This window comes from Pygocentrus nattereri, chromosome 2, assembly GCF_015220715.1.
Source record: "Pygocentrus nattereri isolate fPygNat1 chromosome 2, fPygNat1.pri, whole genome shotgun sequence".
Taxonomy (NCBI): domain Eukaryota; kingdom Metazoa; phylum Chordata; class Actinopteri; order Characiformes; family Serrasalmidae; genus Pygocentrus; species Pygocentrus nattereri.
In genome coordinates, this window is record NC_051212.1 from 53,307,600 (window position 1) to 53,332,178 (window position 24,579).

The 24,579-nt window shown below is 43.8% G+C and overlaps 1 protein-coding gene across 3 annotated transcripts in view; it reads right to left on the minus strand.

Moving 5' to 3' along the window:
* The window catches only part of gpr158b (G protein-coupled receptor 158b), a 65,411-nt gene extending 42,094 nt beyond the window's left edge, over positions 1–23,317 (minus strand). For 2 of the 3 annotated variants that reach the window (XM_017703440.2, XM_017703438.2), the window contains exons 1-2: positions 22,002–23,317; positions 5,322–5,427 (exon numbers count right to left, since the gene is read on the minus strand). In XM_017703440.2, the coding sequence (XP_017558929.1) occupies positions 5,322–5,427; positions 22,002–22,729 (834 nt within the window). In that variant the 5' untranslated portion in view covers positions 22,730–23,317. The remainder of the gene's footprint in view (positions 1–5,321; positions 5,428–22,001) is intronic. The other variant, XM_017703439.2, reaches the window with a different exon arrangement.
* Positions 23,318–24,579: the final 1,262 nt, after the last annotated feature.

Below are 24,579 nucleotides of genomic sequence, written 5' to 3' on the forward strand. Positions count from 1 at the left end.
GATATTAGTCCATAAACAACCTCAAAACACTGAAATTCTTTTGAATGCGAGACATTAGTTGACAACATTCGCTCCTATATTCTTGAATAGAAAATATTAGTCGATAAACAATCTCACTAAACGCTCCTATACACTAGAAAAGGAGATATTAGTCCACAATCTCACTAAACGCTCCTATACACTAGAAAAGGAGATATTAGAACACAATCTCACTAAATGCTCCTATACACTAGAAAAGGAGATATTAGAACACAATCTCACTAAACGCTCCTATACACTAGAAAAGGAGATATTAGTTATAAACAATCTCACTAAACGCTCCTATACACTAGAAAAGGAGATTAATTATAAACAATCTCACTAAACGCTCCTATACACTAGAAAAGGAGATTAATTATAAACAATCTCACTAAATGCTCCTATACACTAGAAAAGGAGATATTAGAACACAATCTCACTAAACGCTCCTATACACTAGAAAAGGAGATATTAGAACACAATCTCACTAAATGCTCCTATACACTAGAAAAGGAGATATTAGAACACAATCTCACTAAACGCTCCTATACACTAGAAAAGGAGATATTAGAACACAATCTCACTAAATGCTCCTATACACTAGAAAAGGAGATATTAGAACACAATCTCACTAAACGCTCCTATACACTAGAAAAGGAGATATTAGTCCACAATCTCACTAAACGCTCCTATACACTAGAAAAGGAGATATTAGAACACAATCTCACTAAATGCTCCTATACACTAGAAAAGGAGATATTAGAACACAATCTCACTAAACGCTCCTATACACTAGAAAAGGAGATATTAGTCCACAATCTCACTAAACGCTTCTATACACTAGAAAAGGAGATATTAGTCCACAATCTCACTAAACGCTCCTATACACTAGAAAAGGAGATATTAGTTATAAACAATCTCACTAAACGCTCCTATACACTAGAAAAGGAGATATTAGAACACAATCTCACTAAATGCTCCTATACACTAGAAAAGGAGATATTAGAACACAATCTCACTAAACGCTCCTATACACTAGAAAAGGAGATATTAGAACACAATCTCACTAAATGCTCCTATACACTAGAAAAGGAGATATTAGAACACAATCTCACTAAACGCTCCTATACACTAGAAAAGGAGATATTAGAACACAATCTCACTAAACGCTCCTATACACTAGAAAAGGAGATATTAGAACACAATCTCACTAAACGCTCCTATACACTAGAAAAGGAGATATTAGAACACAATCTCACTAAATGCTCCTATACACTAGAAAAGGAGATATTAGAACACAATCTCACTAAATGCTCCTATACACTAGAAAAGGAGATATTAGTCCACAATCTCACTAAACGCTCCTATACACTAGAAAAGGAGATATTAGAACACAATCTCACTAAATGCTCCTATACACTAGAAAAGGAGATATTAGAACACAATCTCACTAAACGCTCCTATACACTAGAAAAGGAGATATTAGTCCACAATCTCACTAAACGCTTCTATACACTAGAAAAGGAGATATTAGTCCACAATCTCACTAAACGCTCCTATACACTAGAAAAGGAGATATTAGTTATAAACAATCTCACTAAACGCTCCTATACACTAGAAAAGGAGATATTAGTTATAAACAATCTCACTAAACGCTCCTATACACTAGAAAAGGAGATATTAGAACACAATCTCACTAAACGCTCCTATACACTAGAAAAGGAGATATTAGTTATAAACAATCTCACTAAACGCTCCTATACACTAGAAAAGGAGATATTAGTTATAAACAATCTCACTAAACGCTTCTATACACTAGAAAAGGAGATTAATTATAAACAATCTCACTAAACGCTCCTATACACTAGAAAAGGAGATATTAGTCCATAAACAATCTCACTAAACGCTTCTATACACTAGAAAAGGAGATTAGTTATAAACAATCTCACTAAACGCTCCTATACACTAGAAAAGGAGATTAGTTATAAACAATCTCACTAAACGCTCCTATACACTAGAAAAGGAGATATTAGAACACAATCTCACTAAATGCTCCTATACACTAGAAAAGGAGATATTAGAACACAATCTCACTAAACGCTCCTATACACTAGAAAAGGAGATATTAGTCCACAATCTCACTAAACGCTTCTATACACTAGAAAAGGAGATATTAGTCCACAATCTCACTAAACGCTCCTATACACTAGAAAAGGAGATATTAGAACACAATCTCACTAAATGCTCCTATACACTAGAAAAGGAGATATTAGAACACAATCTCACTAAACGCTCCTATACACTAGAAAAGGAGATATTAGTCCACAATCTCACTAAACGCTTCTATACACTAGAAAAGGAGATATTAGTCCACAATCTCACTAAACGCTCCTATACACTAGAAAAGGAGATATTAGTTATAAACAATCTCACTAAACGCTCCTATACACTAGAAAAGGAGATATTAGTTATAAACAATCTCACTAAACGCTCCTATACACTAGAAAAGGAGATATTAGAACACAATCTCACTAAACGCTCCTATACACTAGAAAAGGAGATATTAGTTATAAACAATCTCACTAAACGCTCCTATACACTAGAAAAGGAGATATTAGTTATAAACAATCTCACTAAACGCTCCTATACACTAGAAAAGGAGATATTAGAACACAATCTCACTAAACGCTCCTATACACTAGAAAAGGAGATATTAGTTATAAACAATCTCACTAAACGCTCCTATACACTAGAAAAGGAGATATTAGTTATAAACAATCTCACTAAACGCTTCTATACACTAGAAAAGGAGATTAATTATAAACAATCTCACTAAACGCTCCTATACACTAGAAAAGGAGATATTAGTTATAAACAATCTCACTAAACGCTCCTATACATGAGAAAAGGAGATATTAGTCCATAAACAATCTCACTAAACGCTTCTATACACTAGAAAAGGAGATTAGTTATAAACAATCTCACTAAACGCTCCTATACACTAGAAAAGGAGATTAGTTATAAACAATCTCACTAAACGCTCCTATACATGAGAAAATGAGATATTAGTCCATAAACAATCTCAAACAGGCTCCTAAACTCCAGAATAAACTATAATAGCTCAATAATCAATCTCAGAAAAGGCTCATAAACACTAAAATCCACCAAAAACTGGAATTTTTCTGTTGTAAAGTGCATGGCAAGAACAAACAAACTAAACGTTGTTAGCCAGAGATCTTCCCTTTTACAGATATAAAAACGTCTCACTTTAAAAAAGCAGCAGAGCTGTGAAAGCACCGTGGAATTTTGTCACAGCCGGTCTATAAGTGGCAGCTCAGAAAACCCCAAGTAAACTCAAATTCTTGCCAGCACTGACGCGGAGCAGCTAGCGGTGTCTAATTAGCGCCGTCAGAAGGATTTCCAGCATGACACAGTGCAGACCGTCACCAGCCACGCAGGAGATAAACCCCCCTGCTTTTAATTCATCTTCAATCCAAACAAAACATAATGAGCTGTTCAGTAGTCTGGAGGAAACGAGAACACCGCGAGCTGATCCAGAACACATTCCCAGAAGAACAGTCTGAAAGTAGGAAGGTATAAACTTCGAGTTTGAAGCATGTGGAGACAGAATGTGGAGTGACAGGATCTAAGAGTTTTAGGAAGCCCTGTGGAGCTACACTTCGCTTTCCCTGGAGGACAAACCATGAACTGTGATTGTTGTTACACAGCAGACGCTAGGAAAGGAAAGCATACTAGCTAGCTTGTGCTTTCAAGAGCAATGTTCACTATAAGCCTTACTGTTGAATGCAGACCTATAACGGTCATTGGGCAATATAGCAAGAATTACAGAGCACAATGTGCAGTATATTTACCCGCTACTTCTTACTATGCACATTATGTATTCTTCATAAACGGATTTTATATAGCACCAACCTTTTTGGTGCTTTCAACATTTACTGGGTTCTTTAAAGGTGCAGTGTGTAAGATTTAGTGGCGTCTAGTGGTGAGGTTGCAGACTGCAAGCAGCTGAATTCACCTCCCTCACCCCTCACTTTCCAAGTGTGTAGCAGAACCCATGGTGGCCGTCAGCTTTTCTGTCGTCGTCTGTCGCGATTTCTTTTTGCTTCTTTGTGTTTTCACTGTGTCAGTTAACACTACCGGAGCTACAGCGCCACCAAATTTAATGTAAAGACCCTAAAACTGCCCCCATCAGATAAACAGCACTTTAAGCTTTGATCTTTAAGAGAGAGGAGAAGATCAAGCTGCTTCAGATCTGAAAACAACCATCCTTCCACTGTGAGAAGACCACTCATGCTATGGGTCTGAAAGGACGTGTAGCTGATCAAGAAGAACCTCACTGAGAAAAGGAGACGGACACATCAAATAAAGAACCTGGACAATGGACTGACCGCCCCAGTGTCCAGACCTCAACACCACTGAATGTGTTTGATTACTTCAGAAAATGATCAACCAGCTTCTAGTTTGCAGATTCTTTGAGGAACTGAATGTCAGTCTCAATGAAGCTGCAATAAAGGTGGAGTGGACACACTGAATATTGAAAAAAGTTGCTATGTAGTTGCTGAGTGTGTTTTCTGTTGAATATATTCTTTATTTCTGCACATTTTCCCATCAGCAAGAAATGAATAACTTGTACTTAAAGGCCATTTTGATTGGAAATTAACTTTAACTTTGACTTGGATGCTAAATGTGAAATTAAATGTGTAATGTGTGGAGCTACTTCAGTCACGCTAAAGTACTTCATTAGTGTAACAGTGGGGTTCCTACCTGAACGGGGAAACCGCACTGCTGTTAATGAACACACACACACACACACACACATCTTCTAAGCCTCTTCTCCTGGGTTGCAGGAGCCTATCCCTGCTGGCATCTGGCAAAAGGCAGGATACACCCTGGACAGATCACCAGTCCATCACAGGGCAGACATACACATTCACACCTAGGGGCAATGTTTAGCATGTCCAAACGGCCTGACTTTGGGAGGAAAGCCACGCAGATGTGGGGAGTACATGCAAACTCCACACAGAAAGGACCATGGTCACCTGGCCAGGGACTCGAACCCAGGCCCTCCTTGCTGTGAGGTGACAGTGCTACCCACCACTCTACTCTACTCTACTCTACTCTACCCTACCCTCTTTTAATTCTCTATTGAGATGCTGAAGAAGATAATATGGTGAATACGCAGAAAAGAGTGCTGTGATACAATACCAGAGGCCAGCACAATGTTCATCCACACAGTGGTAAACGCTAGCAGATGTGTGGTGTGCAGGATGAGGCCTACTCACCTCCATAGTGGTCAGATTGCAGCGGTGAGTGCCCGCAAACCAGCCGCTACTGGAGCACTGGTCAATGTCCTCGTCCTGCAGATTCACGTCGACTCTCACGACTCCTCTAGAGAGAGGGAGAGAGAGAGGGGGGGGGGGCTGTTTTAATGAGCTTCACTTGCTTTCAATGCTGAAGTCTGAAAAAGCAGAAACTCCTCTGATGTAAGAACGAGCCTCTGGCTTCTTCAGCTCCAACAACGTGACTACACAGTACCTAAATGTCCATCAGAGGCCACAAAAGCAGTTTTTATCCCTTCATCTGTAAGCAAGTTGTGTCGACAGCACATTTCTGTTATGAAATAGCCCCATTCAACCTTTATACCTAGAACCTAAAGACATGAGAAGCAAAAGGGACACTTCCTGGACGGCTGAAGCTGCACTATGTAAGATCTTTTATTATAGTTGAAAGAAGTATCATTACTAAGGCAGGAGAATAATATCCCTGCGCTGCTGTGAGTCGCCCTGTGAAGCCTGAAGTAATCATTAAGAAATCAGAATCATGGTGGGAGTTTTTCACACCACAAGATTCAAAAAGAAGGTCCAGCTCAATGCTTAGGTCTTAAATGTAAGTGTCCTTTGATGAAGGTATGATGATAATAGATCATTCACTCACCTACTCGCGACCTTCACCAATTTTTGACTGAGTTCTCTTTAAATACCCGGGTTGCAAACAATACCCAGATTACAGAGTGTTCTTTTGGCCTTTACATGCATTTCCACGTTTCCACCAGAGAGGTCTCCAAATCCCCAAAGCTTACAGGTGAAGGTTTATTTGCAGGCATCTGTTAGTTGACGTAACAGAACTGGCGGTTACTGTTCTCCTCCGAGAGCTCACCTGTCCAATGGTATCCAGGCCCATGCAAAGTATCCAGGCCCATTGCTTAGTGCCACCTAGTGTCCCGGAGTGCACTGACAGGCTGGTGCCCATTCCATAGTGCTGCTGCCCAGCGTTTAGGAGTGCCCTAACCTAGTGTCACCTAGTACTGCAGAAGGTACAAGGGGCTGCCGCCCACTTTTATGTCGCTGCCCAGTGTCCAGGACTGCACTGATGATAACCATGCAATTGTGTCACCTGGCGGCCCAGAGAGCACCAAGAGGCTGGCACCTCTTTACATAGCACCGCCTGTCCTGGAGGGCACCGAGAAGCCAGAGCCCATTTTAATAGTGCCACCTACTGTCGTGGATGGTACAAGAAGCTTCCGCTAACTTCCATGATACCGCCCAGTGTCCTGGACTGCACTGATAGCCTGATGATACCCAAACCATAGTGCCACCTAGCACCGCAAGGAGCACCAAGAGGCTGATGCCCGTTACATAGCGCCACCTAGTGCTCTGGAGTGTACTGAGAATATTGTGCCTATTTCAATAGGGCCACATAGTGCCCAGGAGGGCACCAAGAGGCCAGCAGCATCTTCCCTAGCACCACCTATTGCCACAGAAGGCACAAGAGGCTTCTATAGTGCCCACCTCTATAGTGCCACAGGCAGCAGTGACTCCCTGGCTTTGCCTCCTATTGTGGAGCACAAACACAGGACCACTCCTGAACTGGCTGAGCTGTGAGGTCCAAGAACTGAGGTGGCTTGCCTCAGGTGTCTGTGCTATTCCCCCTTGTCTGTCCATCATTCTTGACATTTCACAGCTTACTGCTATGTTGCTTTCCATTTATATTTATTTATATATGTAAATAATTAAATATGCAGTGTCTGCTGCTGCAACAGTATGTTAGTCTGCTACTGTCAGTGAGGTATCTACAGTGATACAAGCCTATTAGTTCAGCCTGATGTCCTGCACATCTATTGCTGCAGGTTGTATTTAAGCCTGTACAAAGCCAGCACTATCCCAGACCGAATGCAGGCTCTCCTGCAGCTGCCCTCTGGCTAAGTGTGAAACTGGAGGTCATTAAGGTCAGCAGCAAGGCCAGCCAGCAGCCTATTAAAGCATGGCTTCCTTATTTCAGTCACTGCACACTCATACGGATCAGATCAGACTGCCATGCCTCACTTTTAGATGTTTTTGGATCACAATCTATTCATTAACCCTTTAATTCTGAGAGTAAAAAAGATTTCTGCCTTTTAATCTAATCATCTCCTTTCACAACATAATATTAAACATGATATATTTTGGTATGTAAAGAACATTATCTAACATAGCTGAACCTACACGTGTCTTCTGAGGTTGTTAATGGAATGTTTTGATGGTAAAATAGTGATACATCTGAAAAAATACGTTTTCTTTAGGGACTATTTTGCCTCGCAACACCCTGCATGTACCCCTCCACCACAATCAGCTTTTAAGTATGTTTCAGGCCACAAACCTCTCAGAAATGTCTCAGGCATCATTACACCATTTCATGTAGGAACTTTCTGTGAGCGAGCTTTTAGAGGTGGACGTCTGGTTCCTATCACCACCACTGTGAACAGCTCTGACTCTGTAATTTTCTCTAGAACGGAGCATTTCACACCAAATCCCCTCTGAACGAATCTGTTTACATCTTAACCGTTTAATTATTCAGAACTATTAAAAAAAATCAGTGGCGTTCCCTTTGCATGTGCAGATACTGACCGACAGCTTCTTAGAACATCACCAAGATCCTGAACTGTGGAATATATAGTCAGGTCCCAAACGCTTGTGTCCAGATGTTTTTGAAAGTGTCGTTTTTGCTTTGAATTTTGGCCTCTCGTCCACTGGAAAACAGCATTGCCAGTCAGTGAAAAAGATGGTTTTTGACATTTTTGTAGTTGTTTTCATTCACTGACAAAGGTGCCAACTATGGGGGGCATTGGGTCATTCACCCCACCAAAACTTCAGAAGGTGACCCAATCTTAGTGCATAGCTAGAGAAAAGTCGTGGTACTGAAACTGCACTGAAGGGTCTCGAAACAAATGAAGGTTAGAAAGGAAGGTTCTGTTCAGGTACACTTTTTGCTCTTCAAGGTACAAACAATATAAATGTTCCCTCAAAGGTTCTACAGTGGTTCTAAGGTCTGATTGTGAAGCTTAATCATCAGTTCCTCCAGGTGAAAAGTTGGTATTTGTTCCTTTTCATAACCGAATGTTTTAAAACAGATCAGTAGAATAAAAGCCTGGAGAAATATGTCTGGTTCCTTTGACTTACATTAAAAGTAAAGCATGTTTTTTCCTTCTCCTGGAAAAACAGCATTTTGGAGATATGAGGTTTTGTTCCGACAACAGCCATATGCTTACTGGATGGGAAACTCCTTTTTCCGATAAAACTGAGACTTAAAGCAGCAAGCGCACTTCACCTCAACAGCGCTGCAACTCTGGCTTTAGCTACCGTAGAATGGACTGCAGGCTACACGGTGGTGCTTGAACATCCACAGTTCAGTCTGGCTTATTTTACTTCGAGCTTCCTCCTCCTCAGGCCCAGCGTCTTTCTGATCCACACTGCCAGCTGCCTGAGGGATTAGCTGTGTAGGATGTGTGGAGTTCGGCAGGCTGGGGGGAGTTTACAGCTCATAAGCGGGGCACTGTCTGGCAGGAGAGATGGGCACTGAGAGAGAAGTGACGGTTCTGTGAAAAAATAATCATTTTTCCTCTGAACACAAATGTAGTCAATCAGCTAAGACTCGGCTGGAGTCTGGAGTTTGCTTCCCTAGTTTTAGCTCTGGAGCTTCGAGGCTAATGTCATAAAACCAAAGAGGTGGTGATTGATTTTAGGGCAGCACTGGGCACATCATCAAGACTGTCTACTGAGGGTACCGAGCTCCTGATTAGCTGCTTTTTACTCTGAGAGGATCCAACTGGTTCTGATACAAACAGCACACTGAAGTGTAAAATGGGACAAAAATGCTTTGTATAGCTCTAACAAATCATATCAGTACATTGAACTTCATCTGTACTGCTTACCTGAACTTTTAATAGATAACAGCTTTTTGAACTGTTATCACATGTCAAAGTCAATTGGCCTTTAAATAGGTGGCCATGAATATCGTGCACGTCAAAACTAAGCCCTCTGACTGGGTTTGTAATTCCTTTCCCTTTTTTATCTCCTATGAAAATATTGGAAAGCACTCCGGAGGCAGCAACAGCCCATCTGTCAGCTGGGAAGAGGAACAAAGACCTGCAGATGTAGCCGAGGCTGTCATTTCTCTTTCTGTCTCCAAGCAAAGCAATAAGAGAGATGATGGCACAGCTGAAGGAGATTACCACCTGTACCATCACCACGAGAGATAGATTACTCACACACCACAGAGCAGCCAAATTCATCACAAACTTTCACCTTTTGCTTTATTAGAAACTCTTCCCTTGTAGCTCCACCTTGCTGGTGCACAGTTACAGACTGTAAGCTGGTCTTGGCCAGATATTTTTGTGCAGTAGACCATCCTTAGCCTAGCAGTGACAGCTTTTCATGGATCTGAGGTCTCCTGGAACCTTTTGGTTACTCCAGGTAGGTACAACCTGCTAGAATAAAACAGGAACCGTAGAAAAATCTAGGGCTCCAAAAACAACACATTTAAAGTACCTGAGGCCTCATGCCTCTTGGAGCCTTGTGCTTGATGTGTTTCTAATAAAGTGGCCAGTTAGTAGAAGCATAAGGTTGATGTTACTAATAAAGCGGCCAGTGAGTGGAAGCACAGGGTAGGTGTTTCTTATAAGATAAGATAAGATAAGATAAAATAAGATAAGGCTTATAAAGTGGCCAGTTATTGGAAGAACAAGGTGGGTGTTTCCAACAAAGTGGCCAGTAGGTGGAAGTATAGGGTCGGTGTTTCTAATAAAGTGGCCAGTTAAGGGAAGAACAAGGTTGGTGTTTCTAATAAAGTGGCCAGTTAGTGGAAGTATAAGGTCAGTGTTTCGAATAAAGTGGCCAGTTAGTAGAAGCATAAGGTTGATGTTACTAATAAAGCGACCAGTGAGTGGAAGCACAGGGTAGGTGTTTCTTCTTATAAGATAAGATAAGATAAGATAAGATAAGATAAAATAAGATAAGGCTTATAAAGTGGCCAGTTAGTGGAAGAACAAGGTGGGTGTTTCCAACAAAGTGGCCAGTAGGTGGAAGTATAGGGTCGGTGTTTCTAATAAAGTGGCCAGTTAATGGAAGAACAAGGTTGGTGTTTCTAATAAAGTGGCCAGTTAGTGGAAGTATAAGGTCAGTGTTTCTAATAAAGAGGCCAGTTAATGGAAGAACAAGGTGGGTGTTTCTAATAAAGTGGCCAGTTAGTGGAAGTATAAGGTCAGTGTTTCTAATAAAGTGGCCAGTTAATGGAAGAACAAGGTTGGTGTTTCTAATAAAGTGGCCAGTTGGTAGTAGCACAAGGTTGGTGTTTCTAATAAAGTGGCCAGTGAGGGGAAGCACAAGTTGGGTGTTTTCAGTTTTAATGTAGTGCTGCTTTAAATGACTGCACTTTTGTAAAATAACTCGATTTTATTTTCATAGCATTATAGTGCTGTATAGTATTCTACACTAGTTTTACAGTGACTTCCACTTTTAGCCCAGATTTACTTCTAGAGTATATGGGGAACAGCTGTGTGTTTATTATGTGTGAACACACTGCACCACCGACTCTACTGCATTTTCCAGCATGAAGACACTACTTGCACTAAATGTACTAGTAAGCTTCGGAAAGACTCAATTTGAGATGCAAATAAAAGGCCTGAGTCTTCTGCTCTCTGCCACTTTATCATTTATTCCGTATCTGCATGAGCGCCTTCCCCCAGGCTCCCCCACCACAGCAGAGATGATTTACGACGGCAAGAAGGACGCCAGTCATCCCATCAGCTAAAGGCCGTCACGTAGATGGGTTAATGCCAAAGTCTTAAAGTGGCCTCGTTGGGCTAATGATCCTGAATTAAAGACGTGAACTTTAAAGGCCAGGAAAAAAAGAAAGTTTATACAGCGCTAAAACTGGCATTTAAACCACAGCAACTTCGGTTTAGTGCTCTAAAAGGCCACAGATAACAGCAGGGCTGTGCATGATGTATCCTGTAAATTTAATAAAAGAGCACCTTTGCTACTTGTGTTTTCCATCAGGCCTGAAGGAGGCACTATGCCCTTTTGGCCTTGATGTGCTGAGTGGAATAAGAAACTTCAAATGAGCAGAATGTAGTTACATTCTTTGATCTTGCATCTCTCTTTCTCTGTCTTGCTCCCTCACCCAACTACATGGAATCCTGCTGTGTCCACTTTGGGCGATTCTGAGCTAACTGTAGGAAATTCAGCCCAATATAATCAATTTTGTTTTCATACCATAACAACGCACACTGTCCTAAAGCAGCTCTACAGAAACCCTGGTAGATCCCCCAAATTATTGTCGGTGAGAGAGAGACAGTGTCAGGAAAAACCTCCCAAACAGCATGAGGAAGAACCACTAAGAGGAACCAAGACTTAAAAGGAGAATCTACCTAAGAACATGAGGAAGAACTACTGAGAGGAACCAAGACTTAAAAGGGGAAACTCTCTCAGAACATAAGGAAGAACCACTGAGAGAAACCAAGACTTAAAAGGAGAATCTACCTAAGAACATGAGGAAGAACCACTGAGAGGAACCAAGACTCAAAATGAGAAACTCCCTAAGAACATGAGGACGAACCACTGAGAGGAACCAAGACTCAAAATGAGAAACTCCCTAAGAACATGAGGAAGAACCATTAAGAGGAACCAAGACTCAAAAGACGAACCTTTCATCTTCTGTGTGCACTGGATAGTGTGCAAGTAGGACACGTTTAGAGGGTAGATTAAAAAGAGGCTTTGAGCTCATACAGAGGAGAGATCTAAGAGGTCCACCAATGACTGATGATAAAGTCTATAAAGATCTAAAGAACCTAGGGAGCCATGGACTGATTGACTGGATCATGTAAGCTCACAGATAATTGCCTCAGCTGCTCCGTCCCATATCACATGTTCAAAATGATCCAGATGGTCAGGTGTTATCAGGCGTTCTATTTGTGGAGTAAGAAGAAAACGACCGTCACACTCGTTTGCTCTGGTTCCAGGAACAGGATCCTGCTGCTGCTTCCACTACAGAGGGAAAGGCTTTTGAATAATGCACAAAGTGAAGCATGGTTTTTTCGTTGCACGGATAAATCTCATCTGACGGTGCACTGCGTTTTGGGAGCAATTCCAATAACTTCAAAGGTCTGGAGATCAGTCCACACTGAGGCTTCCACCTGCTCCAGTGAGGCTCTAAACGGAGGTGGTTTCAAGTGACCACCTCGTAGAATGGACGACATCTTTTGTTCATGATTTATTCATGACTTAATCGATTTTGTAATGGCTTGGACAGGGGCCTGTAAGGCGATAGCGCTTAATGCTTGTCTGATATCCCAGTAGTGTTACTGCCAGATACAAATCTGTCTCTCTCTCTCTCTGTCTCTCTCTCCCCCTCACTCCCTCTTTCTCTAGAAGAAGCTGCGCCCTCCTCAAAAAAAGGCACACATTTAAAGCTATTAAAAAACAAGGAATCAAAATTATGTGAATTGAATTGTTTGCTTTTTGTTCTTACGTTTGAACAATTATGTGACCTAAACTATTAAAGTGGATCAAATAATCATCTGGAATTACACAACTTAATGTAGTTAACTGCGATTAACCGAAGTTAACACAAATATTAGGACACCTACACATCACACCTACAGGAGCTTTAATGAATCCCATTCTAAATCCATAGGCATTAATATGGAGTTGGTACCCTTTGCAGCTCTAACAGCTTCCACCCTTCTGGGAAGCTTCCTACAAGATTTTGGAGAGTGTCTATGGGAATTTGTGGCCATTTATCCAGAAGAGCATTTGTGAGGTCAGACACTGATGTTGGACGAGAGGGTCTGGCTCACAGTCTCCGTTCTAGTTCATCCCAAAGGCATTGATGGGGTTGAGGTCAGGGCTCTGTGAGGGCCATTCCAGTTCTTTCACACCAAACTCACCCAGTCATGACTTTATGGAGCTGCTTTGTCCACTGGGACTCTGTCATGCTGGAACAGAAAAGGATCTTCCCCACACTGTTCCCACAGAATTACAAAATGTCTTGGTCTGCAGAAGCATTAAGATTTCCCTTCACTGGAACTAAGGGCTCTAGGCCAACCCCTGAAAAGCAACCCCATATCATTATCCCTCCTCCACCAAACTTTACAGCTGGCACAGTGCAGTCGGGCAGGTAATGTTCTCCTGGCATTCCCAAACCCATACTGTTTAGCGAGTGTGTGGCATGCACCCGCCCCCTGGGCCCCAATGATGACGGCTGCGAGAGCTGGCAGGAAGACGAACACCCTCGAACCTCGGCGAGGACGCCGGGGAGAGAGCCGTGAGTGTGGAGGGGGCAGAGCGCAAAGCCTGAACTCCCCCGACGGACGAGAGTGACGCAAGTCACAGGAATGACGGCAGGAGGAGGAGGACAACGACAATGGTGCCGGCAAGGAGTGAGTGCCGAGCTCCACCACTTGGGCCCTGCCCCTGGTTACGCAGCAAGGCCACCTCCCTATACCTCACGTTTGACCTAGGAGGCTGAGCTGCCAGCTGGGGGTGGTAACGAGGAGGCAGAGTGCCGAGCTCTCGTTCCCTCTCGGCTCGGGTGCTCTCGGCTGAGCGCCTTTAAAAAGAGCTGAGAGGGAACAGAGTGAGAGAGAGAGAGACAGGCAGCAGAGACTGAAGAGCTGAAAAGATCCTGTGAAGGAAGGACTGAAAAGTCTCAGCAGAAGCCACTGAAAAGTGGGTAGTGTTGGTTTTGGCTGTCCAGTGTCCTCCTTGAGCCCGGGGTAGCACATGCGGTGCTACAGAGTGATTCAACAGAGGATAGGCAGTCCCACTCTGTGAGTTTGAGTGGTCCACCGCTTCGTAGCTAAGCTATTGTTGCTCCTAGGTGCTTCCACTTCACAATAATAACACTTACAGTTGACTGGGGCAGATCTAGCAGGACAGACATTTCACAGACTGACTTGTGGCAGATGGGCATCCTATGACAGTGTGACATATTTAAAGTCACTGAGCTCATCAGCCATTCTACTGCCAGTGTTTGTCTATGGAGGCTGCAAGGCTAGGTTTATAATAAACAGCAGAAATGAAACAGAAGAATGTATTTTTACATCTGCCTTGAAAAGTGAGTAAAAAATATTAAAAGAGGCAGTGTAACTCCATGGGGAACCTTGGAGGATTCAATATGAGCTTTTCCAGGTGAGAAGAAACAAGAATGAAAACTCAAATCATGTTTAAAAGCCAAATGGAAAAAAAAACATGTCTTGGAGGGTTAGCTTGGAGATGTGTGCACAATAAATCACCCCAGGTACCTGCCAATGTTGTTTCTGGGCACTAGACCAACTTTAGCAAAGCACTGAGACCGAGATGTACACCTCCAGATTTCCGCGTCAGTCTTAAGCAGTCAGAAATCGATCAGACTGACAGATCCGTAATTGCTTGCACTGTTGAATGTCCTGTGTAGTGTTACAGGCAGAGCTAGTCGGCCGAATGATCTCACTAGGCACCTTGCATAGGTCCCCACAAATTACACAAGGGCCCCTTTCCCCTCGTGTCAAAGCTGCTTTTTTGATGAAATGATGATGCAGAATTTTCCACCTGGCCATGAAAAACTACACATCGAGAGTAAACGGTGGGAACAGCAATCAGCTAAACGCATGTTCTCTCCTCTCCAAGTCTGATATCCGCCAATAAATAAAATGTTGCTGTGCTAGCTGGGCAGTGCATCTCTCTCTAGTCTGCAAGAGTAAAATATGTTTGATGAACATTGACGGGCAACAGTGTTTACAAACTGCAGCTTGGAAAAAAAGATAACCACGCCGTACGCCAACATGTTTTCATATGTGTGTGCGGGAAATAAAGCTCGCGCTTTGTTGCAGTGGCCTTCGTGGAGTCCAGTCCAGTCCTGACAGAATATGGGCATGACGGCACCCACTTCATAGGCGTACATCATTTTATAGTGACTATCTTGACGTCGATCTTTGATTAAATAAATTCTGTTTAAAATGCTGATTAGCTGGGCATACTGGGCGATAGAGATGCACATCTCTCAGTTAATACTCACCATCAAATATTCAGCCAAGCCACAGTATAAATAATATTTTATATTTGAAAATGTATAATAGGAAATCTGGGGGAGCCAGGTTGACTGGGCCTGATGCAGCTGATAAAGTTAATAACTGGATTATCCATAATGTTTCAGGTACCATGCTTAATGCTTAAGTCTGTCTTGTTTGTTTATACCTCATTCAGTGTGTTTACATGCACTTAATAATCCACTAACTGCAGGAAATCAGATTTGGTCAGTAATCTGATCAACATGTTTACTTGCTCTTGAGTAATCAGATTTGTGAAACTCCAGGTCTACACGTGTCAGACAGTAATCAGATCTCTGCTTTACGACCAGCCGATAAACTCCCGGAAGACGACGTGACGGAAACGTAAAACTCAAACGTCATGCTGCGGCTTTTTTTACCTGAAAATATAAACATACATCATCGAGAAGATGAAGAATATCTAAACCCTTCGTCGATTTCAGCGTCGCTTCAAAAATGTTTTGCTGCGTCTCGTAACGCTGCTCGCTTATTTCCGGTACCGCAGTCTGTTTTCACGCGTGCAGTGTCACGCATCCTCTGAGTGCCTCGTTGGGCTTGGACTCAATCTCCCAGATTCCTCTGGGAGATCACATGACTTCCATGCAGCCAACAAACAATGATGGACTGGACTCACCCTCCCAGAACTCTCCGAGAGGTCACCTGACTCCTCACATGACTTTGCGCTCCTATCAGCGCTCTCCCGAATACTAATGTGTGTCACCTGTGTTGTTGATCATATCACAAACATAGTTTAGTCTATAAGCCCTATAAGCCCGGGCTTTAGATTAGGGAAGGTGCGAGGTATTGAATCCAATCTGTGATCTACTGAACGTTTATTCTGGTATATGTTGTGAGGTATCTGAAGTTTCACATGAAATCCGACGTTATGAGTTTGGGGCCCCATATGTATCTGGCTGTGTGAGTCTGAAATGCTTAAGTTAAGGGGGCTCTATATATGGTATTTCACTTCATGTGTATGGTATGCTTAAGAAAGGGGGCCCCTCTTCCCTCTCTCTCTCCGTTCCAGACAGATGAGACGTTTAATAAGTTCCATATATGGGTCTTAGTTTCATGTAAACAACTGGGCTATAAAGCCTGGAGGTACAGCTGTTGTTTCAGATGTGTTTTTGGTTTCAACCCTCTCTCAGGCAATCCATGGAGCCTGATCGACGCTGTTCTTCTTTCATAAAATAAACTTTTTATATGCAAGCAAGACGGTGTCAACGGAGATTCCTTCATCATCTTCACATCATCGCTATCTGAATAAACAACAGTTGCTCGTGTATGACCTTTGCCGTTGTTCTTTGACTTTGCCCTTTTTGCCCTGCCCTTCAGATTGTTTGCCTAGTTGCTGTTTTCGGACTTCGACCTTGTGCCTGTGTTTTTGCCTTTCCCCTTTTGGACTCTTCACCTGGTGGTATGATTGTGATTTTGTCTTTATGCTTTCTCAGACTGACCCATGCCTGTTTTGTGACAATGCCCTTGGATTGTGATTGGATAAGTAAAGCCCCCTTTGTCCTTTGCGAGCGTCTGAATCTGTTTGACACATTACACAGACTGAGAAATCCGAAAGAAATAAGAGGGTTTTACGGCACTAGTCAGATTTCTACATCGGAGTTCTTGTTACATGACCGTTTGAATAATCGCATAACTGCAGAAATTCCGATCAGATCGGATCGGATTATTGTGTGCATGTAAACACACTCATTGTGTTCTGTACAGGTCGACTCGTTCTCAGATCGACAGATGGACAAACTAAAGGAGGGAGGACTGTAGTGGGAGCACTGGGGTGTCAAATCAAATCAAACCTTGTCACAAAGCAGCTTTACAGAATTTCGGAAAAGACAAAGTTTTAATAGGAGTGTAAGAATGTACAACCCCCCCCCCCCGGTGGGCAAGCCAGGGGCAACAGTGGCAAGGAAAAACTCCCTCAGAACTGAGGAAGAAACCTTGGGAGGAACCAGGCTCACCAGGGGGGACCCATCCTCCTCTGGTCAAACTACCTACAAGTGATGTGGCAATTGCAAGCGGTTGGCTCACGGATCAGGCGCAGAATTCTGCTTATGGTCCCCGGGGAGGTCAGGAGCGTCTCTGATTACAGATTACAGGACTGCAAATGCAATCAGTAACGTAATCTTCACGATTTACTTCAAAAGTATAATCTAACCCGATGACTATTGGACTGGACTTCATTACTTGTTTCTGCATGCCCAGTGGTCAAACGCAGACGGCTCTGTGTCGTTAGAAGTTTGAATCATTTCAAGTGTTGCCCTAAAATCCCCTTCCTTTCTTTCTTCCTTTCTTTCTCCCAAATTCACACATCAGTCATGAGTCATGGCACAGCTATTATGAGGCTTACAGGCACGCTCGGTAAATTCAGGAGTAACAGCCTGATTATTTTTCGCTGCCTATTCAGAAACGTAAGCTCTGAAGCGAGTATGATAGTAGGTTCCTACTAGATCATTTGAAGGTATTTAAGCAAGATGAATCATTTTCAACCCACACATCTCTGCTACAGATAAAAGCCTAAACCTTACATTTGTGAACAAAGTGGAGTTACGACTTACCGCACAGCGAAAGCTGCTATTACAGTCATTAAACCAGGCATTCAAACATCTTGTAAATTCAATACAGTTCTGTTTTTAACCACACCAGATTTCCCACCTAAATTCTCCAAAATATATTCATCATAATCAAAGTGATTATTGAATAGAGGCTGTGTCAAACATCGCAAATTTTGGACCATAAAGTACAAGATCGAGTATCCGCATGACAAAACTACAATATACTTCATATACATGTGACCTGTGCTACATTTTTCTAAATCTATGCATGAAAAGAACTCTTTTGATTTTATATGGGGGGATATGGAGTTCTGTCAGTGTTTACTTTAGGGGTCTTAGTTGTAACACTGCATTAAAACTAACTCCGCCATGTGGAGGCTGTACTTTAGACTGTCCATCTCTCACTGTGAGTTGTTTCTATACTTCTTAGTAGTGCTATATAACAGCCACAGAGAGAGTGATAAAAACAGATTACACTATATGGCCAAAAGTATGTGGACAACTATACATTGCACCCATACGAGCTTGTTGGACATGCCATTCCAAAGCCATTGGCATTAATATCACGTTGGCAGCCTCCACTCTTTTGGAAAGCATTTGTGACATCAGGCACTGATGTTGTTTACCAGGGCCTGGCTTATGATCGACGCTCCAGTTCATCTCAAAGGTCTTCAGTGGGGTTAAGGGTCAGGGCTCTGTGCAGGACACTGGAGTTCCTCCACAGCAAACTGGTCAAACCATGTCTTCATGGAGCTGCTTTGTGCACAGGGGCTCAGTCATGCTGGAACAGGAAATGGCCTTCATCAAATTGCTGCCACAAAGCTGGAAATGTATCATTGTCTAAAATGTTCTTGTTTGCTGTAGAATTCACATTACCCTTCACTGGAACCCCGAAAACCTCCCAGCTCATTATCCCTCCTCTACCAAACTTTACTTCTGGCACTATGCATTCTGGTTGGTAGTGTTTTCCTGCCACCCACCAAACCCAGATTCATCCATCAGACTGCCAGATAGTGAAGCATGATTCATCAGTCCAGTGAATACGTTTCCACTGCTCCAGAGTTCAATGGTGGTGTTTTACACCCCTCCAGTCGACACTTGGCATTGCGCCTAGTGATCTTAGGATTGCGTGTAGCAGATCGGCTGTGGAAACACTTTTCATGGACCTCCTGGCACACAGTTTTTTAACTGATGTTGCTAACAGAGGCAGTTTGAAACTCTTTGATGAGTGATGCAGCAGAGGTGAGACACTGCACACTTCAGCGCTCGCCAGCCCCACTCTGTGAGTTTGCGTGGTCTAACACTTCATGACTGAGCTGTTGTTACTTCTAGACGCTTCAATTTCCCAATGATAGCACTTACAGTTGAGAGGGGCAGTATGGCCCATTCTACTGCCAGTGTTTCTTCATTATGACTGCAAGGCTATTTTTCACACCTGTTTGCACTGGGGGTGGCTGAAACACCTAAACTCAATAATCAGGAGGCGTCTCCACATACTTCTGGCCATATAATGTAGATGTGAATTATGTGATTCAGTAATCGAGAACACTTATGATGAAAAAAAGTCACTTTTAAGATACAAAAACAGATGTAAATCTGGAGAATATTTGTGCAATTTCGGCCAAAATTTGCAGATGTTGTTGCCATAGGAACACAGGAACAGCACTAAAAGCATGTCCTACTTTTACCTATTTATTTATATGAAGTAGCTCGCGTTACATTTTCCCCCTTTTTGATACTGGCTTTTGAGAGATTTCTCAGTTTTGCACCATGCAAAGAAGCATTTAAGCATGCCGATGGTTCTTTGAGTGTTCATGGTTCTATATAGAATCATTGTCTTTCCTAAAGAACCCTTGAGGAATCATCTTGTAAGAGTGTTGAAGAACCAGTTTTTTTCCCTAAAGACCCTTTCAGTGGATCATTGGGACTGAAATGAGCCTAAAGAACTTTCATAAAATGGGAAGGTTCTACACCAGTTAAAGGTTTTTTCTAGCACATTGCATCTAATCAAAGAACCCACTATCATTTAAACCTTTTCAAAGTGTGGACCGTATTTCACAACTCACAATTTAAAATTGAGAAGATAATGGATTTACAGCTTCACTGAGAAACCCTGCTTTATGAAATAGAGCCCACTGAGCTGCTCTGCATCGTCCTGAGGTCTTCCTGCTACACACTGGCTTCAGCCCATCAGGTGACCATCGAGCTCTACATGAGTCGAGCAGGAACGCAGCAGCGTGTAGAGCAGTGGGACTGCAGGAGCAGGCTGGGAAACACGGGCTTAGGGAATGTTTCCCTCCACTATTCTGCTGCTCTAAAAATAAAGAAAGCAATGAAAAATTAACGCAGGGAGGACAGCGTGCTGGGGAGACAACAGCCAGGCTGATTTTTACTGCACAGCATCATGGTGACCTGAGAGGGACGAACGGTTTTCTTTATAAACAGGCACAATTAGAACAATGATCATAATTTCGTGTTGCTGCTGCGGTTGGACTCATTCTGCATTCATTTCACCAGCTCAGCCTGCAGTGGGACATTAAAGGGGAGCAGTTGGCACCTGTTTACTCAGCAGTTTCACAGCATCTAGTTTATTCATTCACATTCACATTTTTGAAGCACTGCAGATTAAAACTACTACAACATATATACCCTGAAAATCTCCTCGCACGAGAAGATCAGAAGGACGCTGGGATCAAACTCAGCTAAACCTGCCTAACGCTTCTCTCATCTGAATTCTTCACTCGACTGAACTCCTTACCTGAACTCTTCCCTCATGCTGAGGTGTTCGCTTACAGAACCCTTCTTCAGCCTTGCAAGAACAATCAAGCGGAAGCTGGGATCAGTCTCTTCTTCTACATGAACTGTTCCTCCACCTGGACACTTCATGAGAACCCCACCCCCCACACACTCACCCAAACTCTTCCGCCGCACCGAGCTGCTCTTCTACAGAGCTCTTCACTTGGAACTCTTCTCTCAACCTGAACTCTTCACCAGATCTCTTCACTTGAACTCTTCTCTCACCTGAAATCATCTCCTGACCTCTTCACTCTTTTCTCACTCAAACTCTTCACCCGAACCCCTTCACTTGGACTCTTCACTCACCTAAATTCTTTACTTGGACTTCTTTTACCTGAACTCTTCTCCTCTTCACTTGGGCTCTACTCTCACCTGAACCCTTCACCTGAACTCTTCACTAGGACTCTTCTCTCACCTGAACTGTTCCCATAAACTGAGTTGCTCTTCTACAGAACCCTTGAACTCTTTCCTCACCTGAAACCTTCACTTGAACTCTTCTCCTGAGCTCTTCACTTGGACTCTTCTGTCACCTGAACTCTTCAACTGAACTCTTCATTTGGACTCTTCTCTCACCTAAACTGTTCACATGGACTCCTCTCTCACCTGACCTTTTCCCTCACATCCAGCTGCTCTTCTACAGAATTCTTCACTCGAAATCTTCACTTCAACTGTTCATTCACCTGAACTCTTCTCTCACCTCCACTCTTCTCCAAACCTGAACATTTCTCCCACTGCAGCTCATCTCCTACACTGAACTCTTCTCTTACTAATTGTTTACCAGAACTCCCCCCTCACCTATTCACCTACATTCTTTTCCTTTGTGAACTCTTCTCCACTGAACGTTTCATCCACCTGAGCTATTCACTTGAACTCTTCTCCTACCTAAACGCCACACCTGAGCTGTTCAATTGAACTCTTCCCCTATCTCTTACTCTTCACATCTCGAAGTTGTCAGTCACATCAACATTTCTCCTACTGAACTCTTGCACCTGAACTTCATACCTGAGCTGTTCGTCTGAACTCTTGTCCCAATAGAAGCTGTTCACCTGAACTCTTTATCACCTAAATTCATCCCGTGAACTGTTCACATGAACTCTGCACCACCTGGACTCTTCACCTGAAGTCATCTGCCTCCTGACCAGTTCTCCTACTCAAACTCTTCGTCTGAACTCTTCAGCACCTTAACATTTATCCCACATGAACTTTTCTCCGTTTAAACTTTTTCCTTGAGCTCTTCTCCACCTGAACTCTTCATCTCCTACCTGAAATCTGGTGCTGCCGCATCCGTCCCTGGCGCATAAATCCCTGAAGACAGCGTTAACAGCCAGTGCGGCACAAAGCTTCCACCTTCACATTCCAGGTACGGCGCTGACCACTTTATCTCGCCTGGCTCTGGACCTTGCCCTCTGGGCCCGTGCACCCTCTTCCGCTCCCTGAACTCATCGTGCCACTCAGACTCCTTTAGGTCCCTCACCGCCACATGCCCGCCACTCCTGGTAGCCTGCAGGAGCAGCCGTGGCTTGGCCTGGAGCGCCAGCGCTGCCCGGTGGATCCTGAGGTCCGCGTCAAGCAAGCTGCGCACCAGTGCACCATACCACACCGCGTCCCGCTGTGGCTGCCCATCCCCCAGGGGCAGCAGGCCATTCAGCAGGCCAGCGGCTCGCACCACGGCCTCCACGGCCGTCCGCAAGGAGTGCCGAGACGTGGAGGAAGAGGAGGCTCGCAACCCACCCAACTCATAGCGGCGTGAGCAGTTGGCCTGCGCCAACGCAGACGAGTCCCCCGTGTGCAGGAAAGCCGCCACCACTTTTGGCACGTCTTCCTCCAGACGGTGCGCCACAGTGGCGCGCACTGTTGGCCGCTGAGGCGCCTCCGCATCCCCACGTGCATTTTCACTGTCCGCCCAGTCCACGTACCCGTAACCGTACACGTAGCTGGAGCCCTGCAAAAGCCCCGTCTGCACGAGGAGCCACAGCAGCAGCGCCCCCATGCTGCAAAACTGACAAAGAATCGACACCGTTTTCACGCCGGGACCCGAGCCGCCGTCGCGTGCGTGTTCAGACGGACGGAGAAGCGGAAAGGTAAAAGTTGCACAACTCCACGCGTCTTCATTTGCATCGTGCACGAGCCTCGCGCGCGCTCAGGCAGAGAGAGAGGGGGGAGAGGAGCGGCTGCGGGACTCCGCGCTTCATCTGCATCGCTTTCTCGAAGCCTCCGTTCACGCTCGAGCCCGACCTGTTAGTGCGCGCGCTGCTCGCGCAGGCAGGAAAGGAGGAAAGTTCCTGGAGTCCGGAATCCATTCCAGCCGGTGTAGCTCAGTCGGCGTTTAACGAAGAGACGGAAAAGGGGGAAAGTCGCAGAAGCTCGCGCTTCATTTGGCTCCTTCCGTCAAAGCCTCGTGCCCCGTCAGCTCTGACGGCTCGGTCTCGCGCGCTCCGGTTCGCGCTCGCGCCTCCCTGCTGCCTCTGTCCATGGTGCTGGAGCTCGCATAGACCTCTGCTTCTCTCTCTCTCTCCCTCTCTCTCTCTCTCTCTCTGTCTCTCTCTCCCTCTCTCTCTCTCTTCTCCCCCCTCTCTCTTCTCTCTCGCTCTCTCTCTCTCTGTCACTCTCCCTCTCCCTGTCTCTTCTCTCTCTCTCTCTCTCTCTCTCTCTCTCTCTCTCTCGCTCTCTCTTCTCTGTCTCTCTCTCTCTCTCTCTCTCTCTCTCTCTCTCTTCTCTGTCTCTCTCTCTTTCTCTCTCTCTCTCTCTCTCTCTCTCTCTCTCTCTCCCCTCTCTCTCTCTCTCTCTCTCTCTCTCTCTCTCTCTCTCTCTCTCTGCAGTGAGAGCTGTAGATGTGGAGCAGCGCGCGGTGGGTAAGCCCGCCGCCGCGCCACCACGCGCCTTTGATCAATCAGGATCAGGGGGTGGAGCTACAACAGTCATAAAAAAAACGTTGAATAAGACTTATAATCAACAAACAACAACACAAACAACAAACAACAACACAAACAGCAGCAGCAACAACAGCTAGAACAGTTAGAAAGGAACCAGTAGGAACGTCTAGTGGTTTTTATGACTTCTCTCAGCAGCGAGAACAAACCACAAAAACAAACAAACAGCAGCAAAGACAGATATAAACATCAACAACAACAAAAATAAACAACATTTCATAACAAAAATACTGTCAACAGCAGCAACAGTGGCAGGATTTCAATCAACAAGCAGCTTTAGAAACAACAACAACAAACATAAAAACAAACAACAACAACAAACATAAAAACAAACATCAGCAACAAGCATGAACAAAAACAGCATGAACAAAAACCTCAAGAACTGCAGAAACGAGAAGATTTCAGCCAACAAACAACAGCTTTACAAAACAACAGAGGCAACAGTGACAACAGTAAACACAAAAACAAACACATATATGAATACATACGGTTCATTCTACAGAAACACCTGCTTTTTGTGTCCCTAGCGCTTAAAGATTAAGGTTAAGGTTAAAATTTGATTTTATTTTAAAATAAAACTAAGTTATTTTAACAATCACACCTTCTTGAGCCTCAATTTAGCAACATTGGTTTATAAATCAATCATCTAGAACTCCAAGCACCACAGAAGAGCTCGTCCTCACAGTCGTGTGTGGAGGCTGAGGCCAACTGCAATAGTCTAAACATAAATACAAAACATATGTAATGAAAGTTCCCCAGGACTCGTGTCACTGGTGTTACCGCATAACAAAAATCTCTTATTTTGAAATAAAAGTCACACTGATGATGTCACTCGACCTCCTTTGGCCTGTTTTCTGAGGATCTATGAGGAAAAGCTCACGGGGAGTCCACTGTGTCTCTCAGTTCTCAG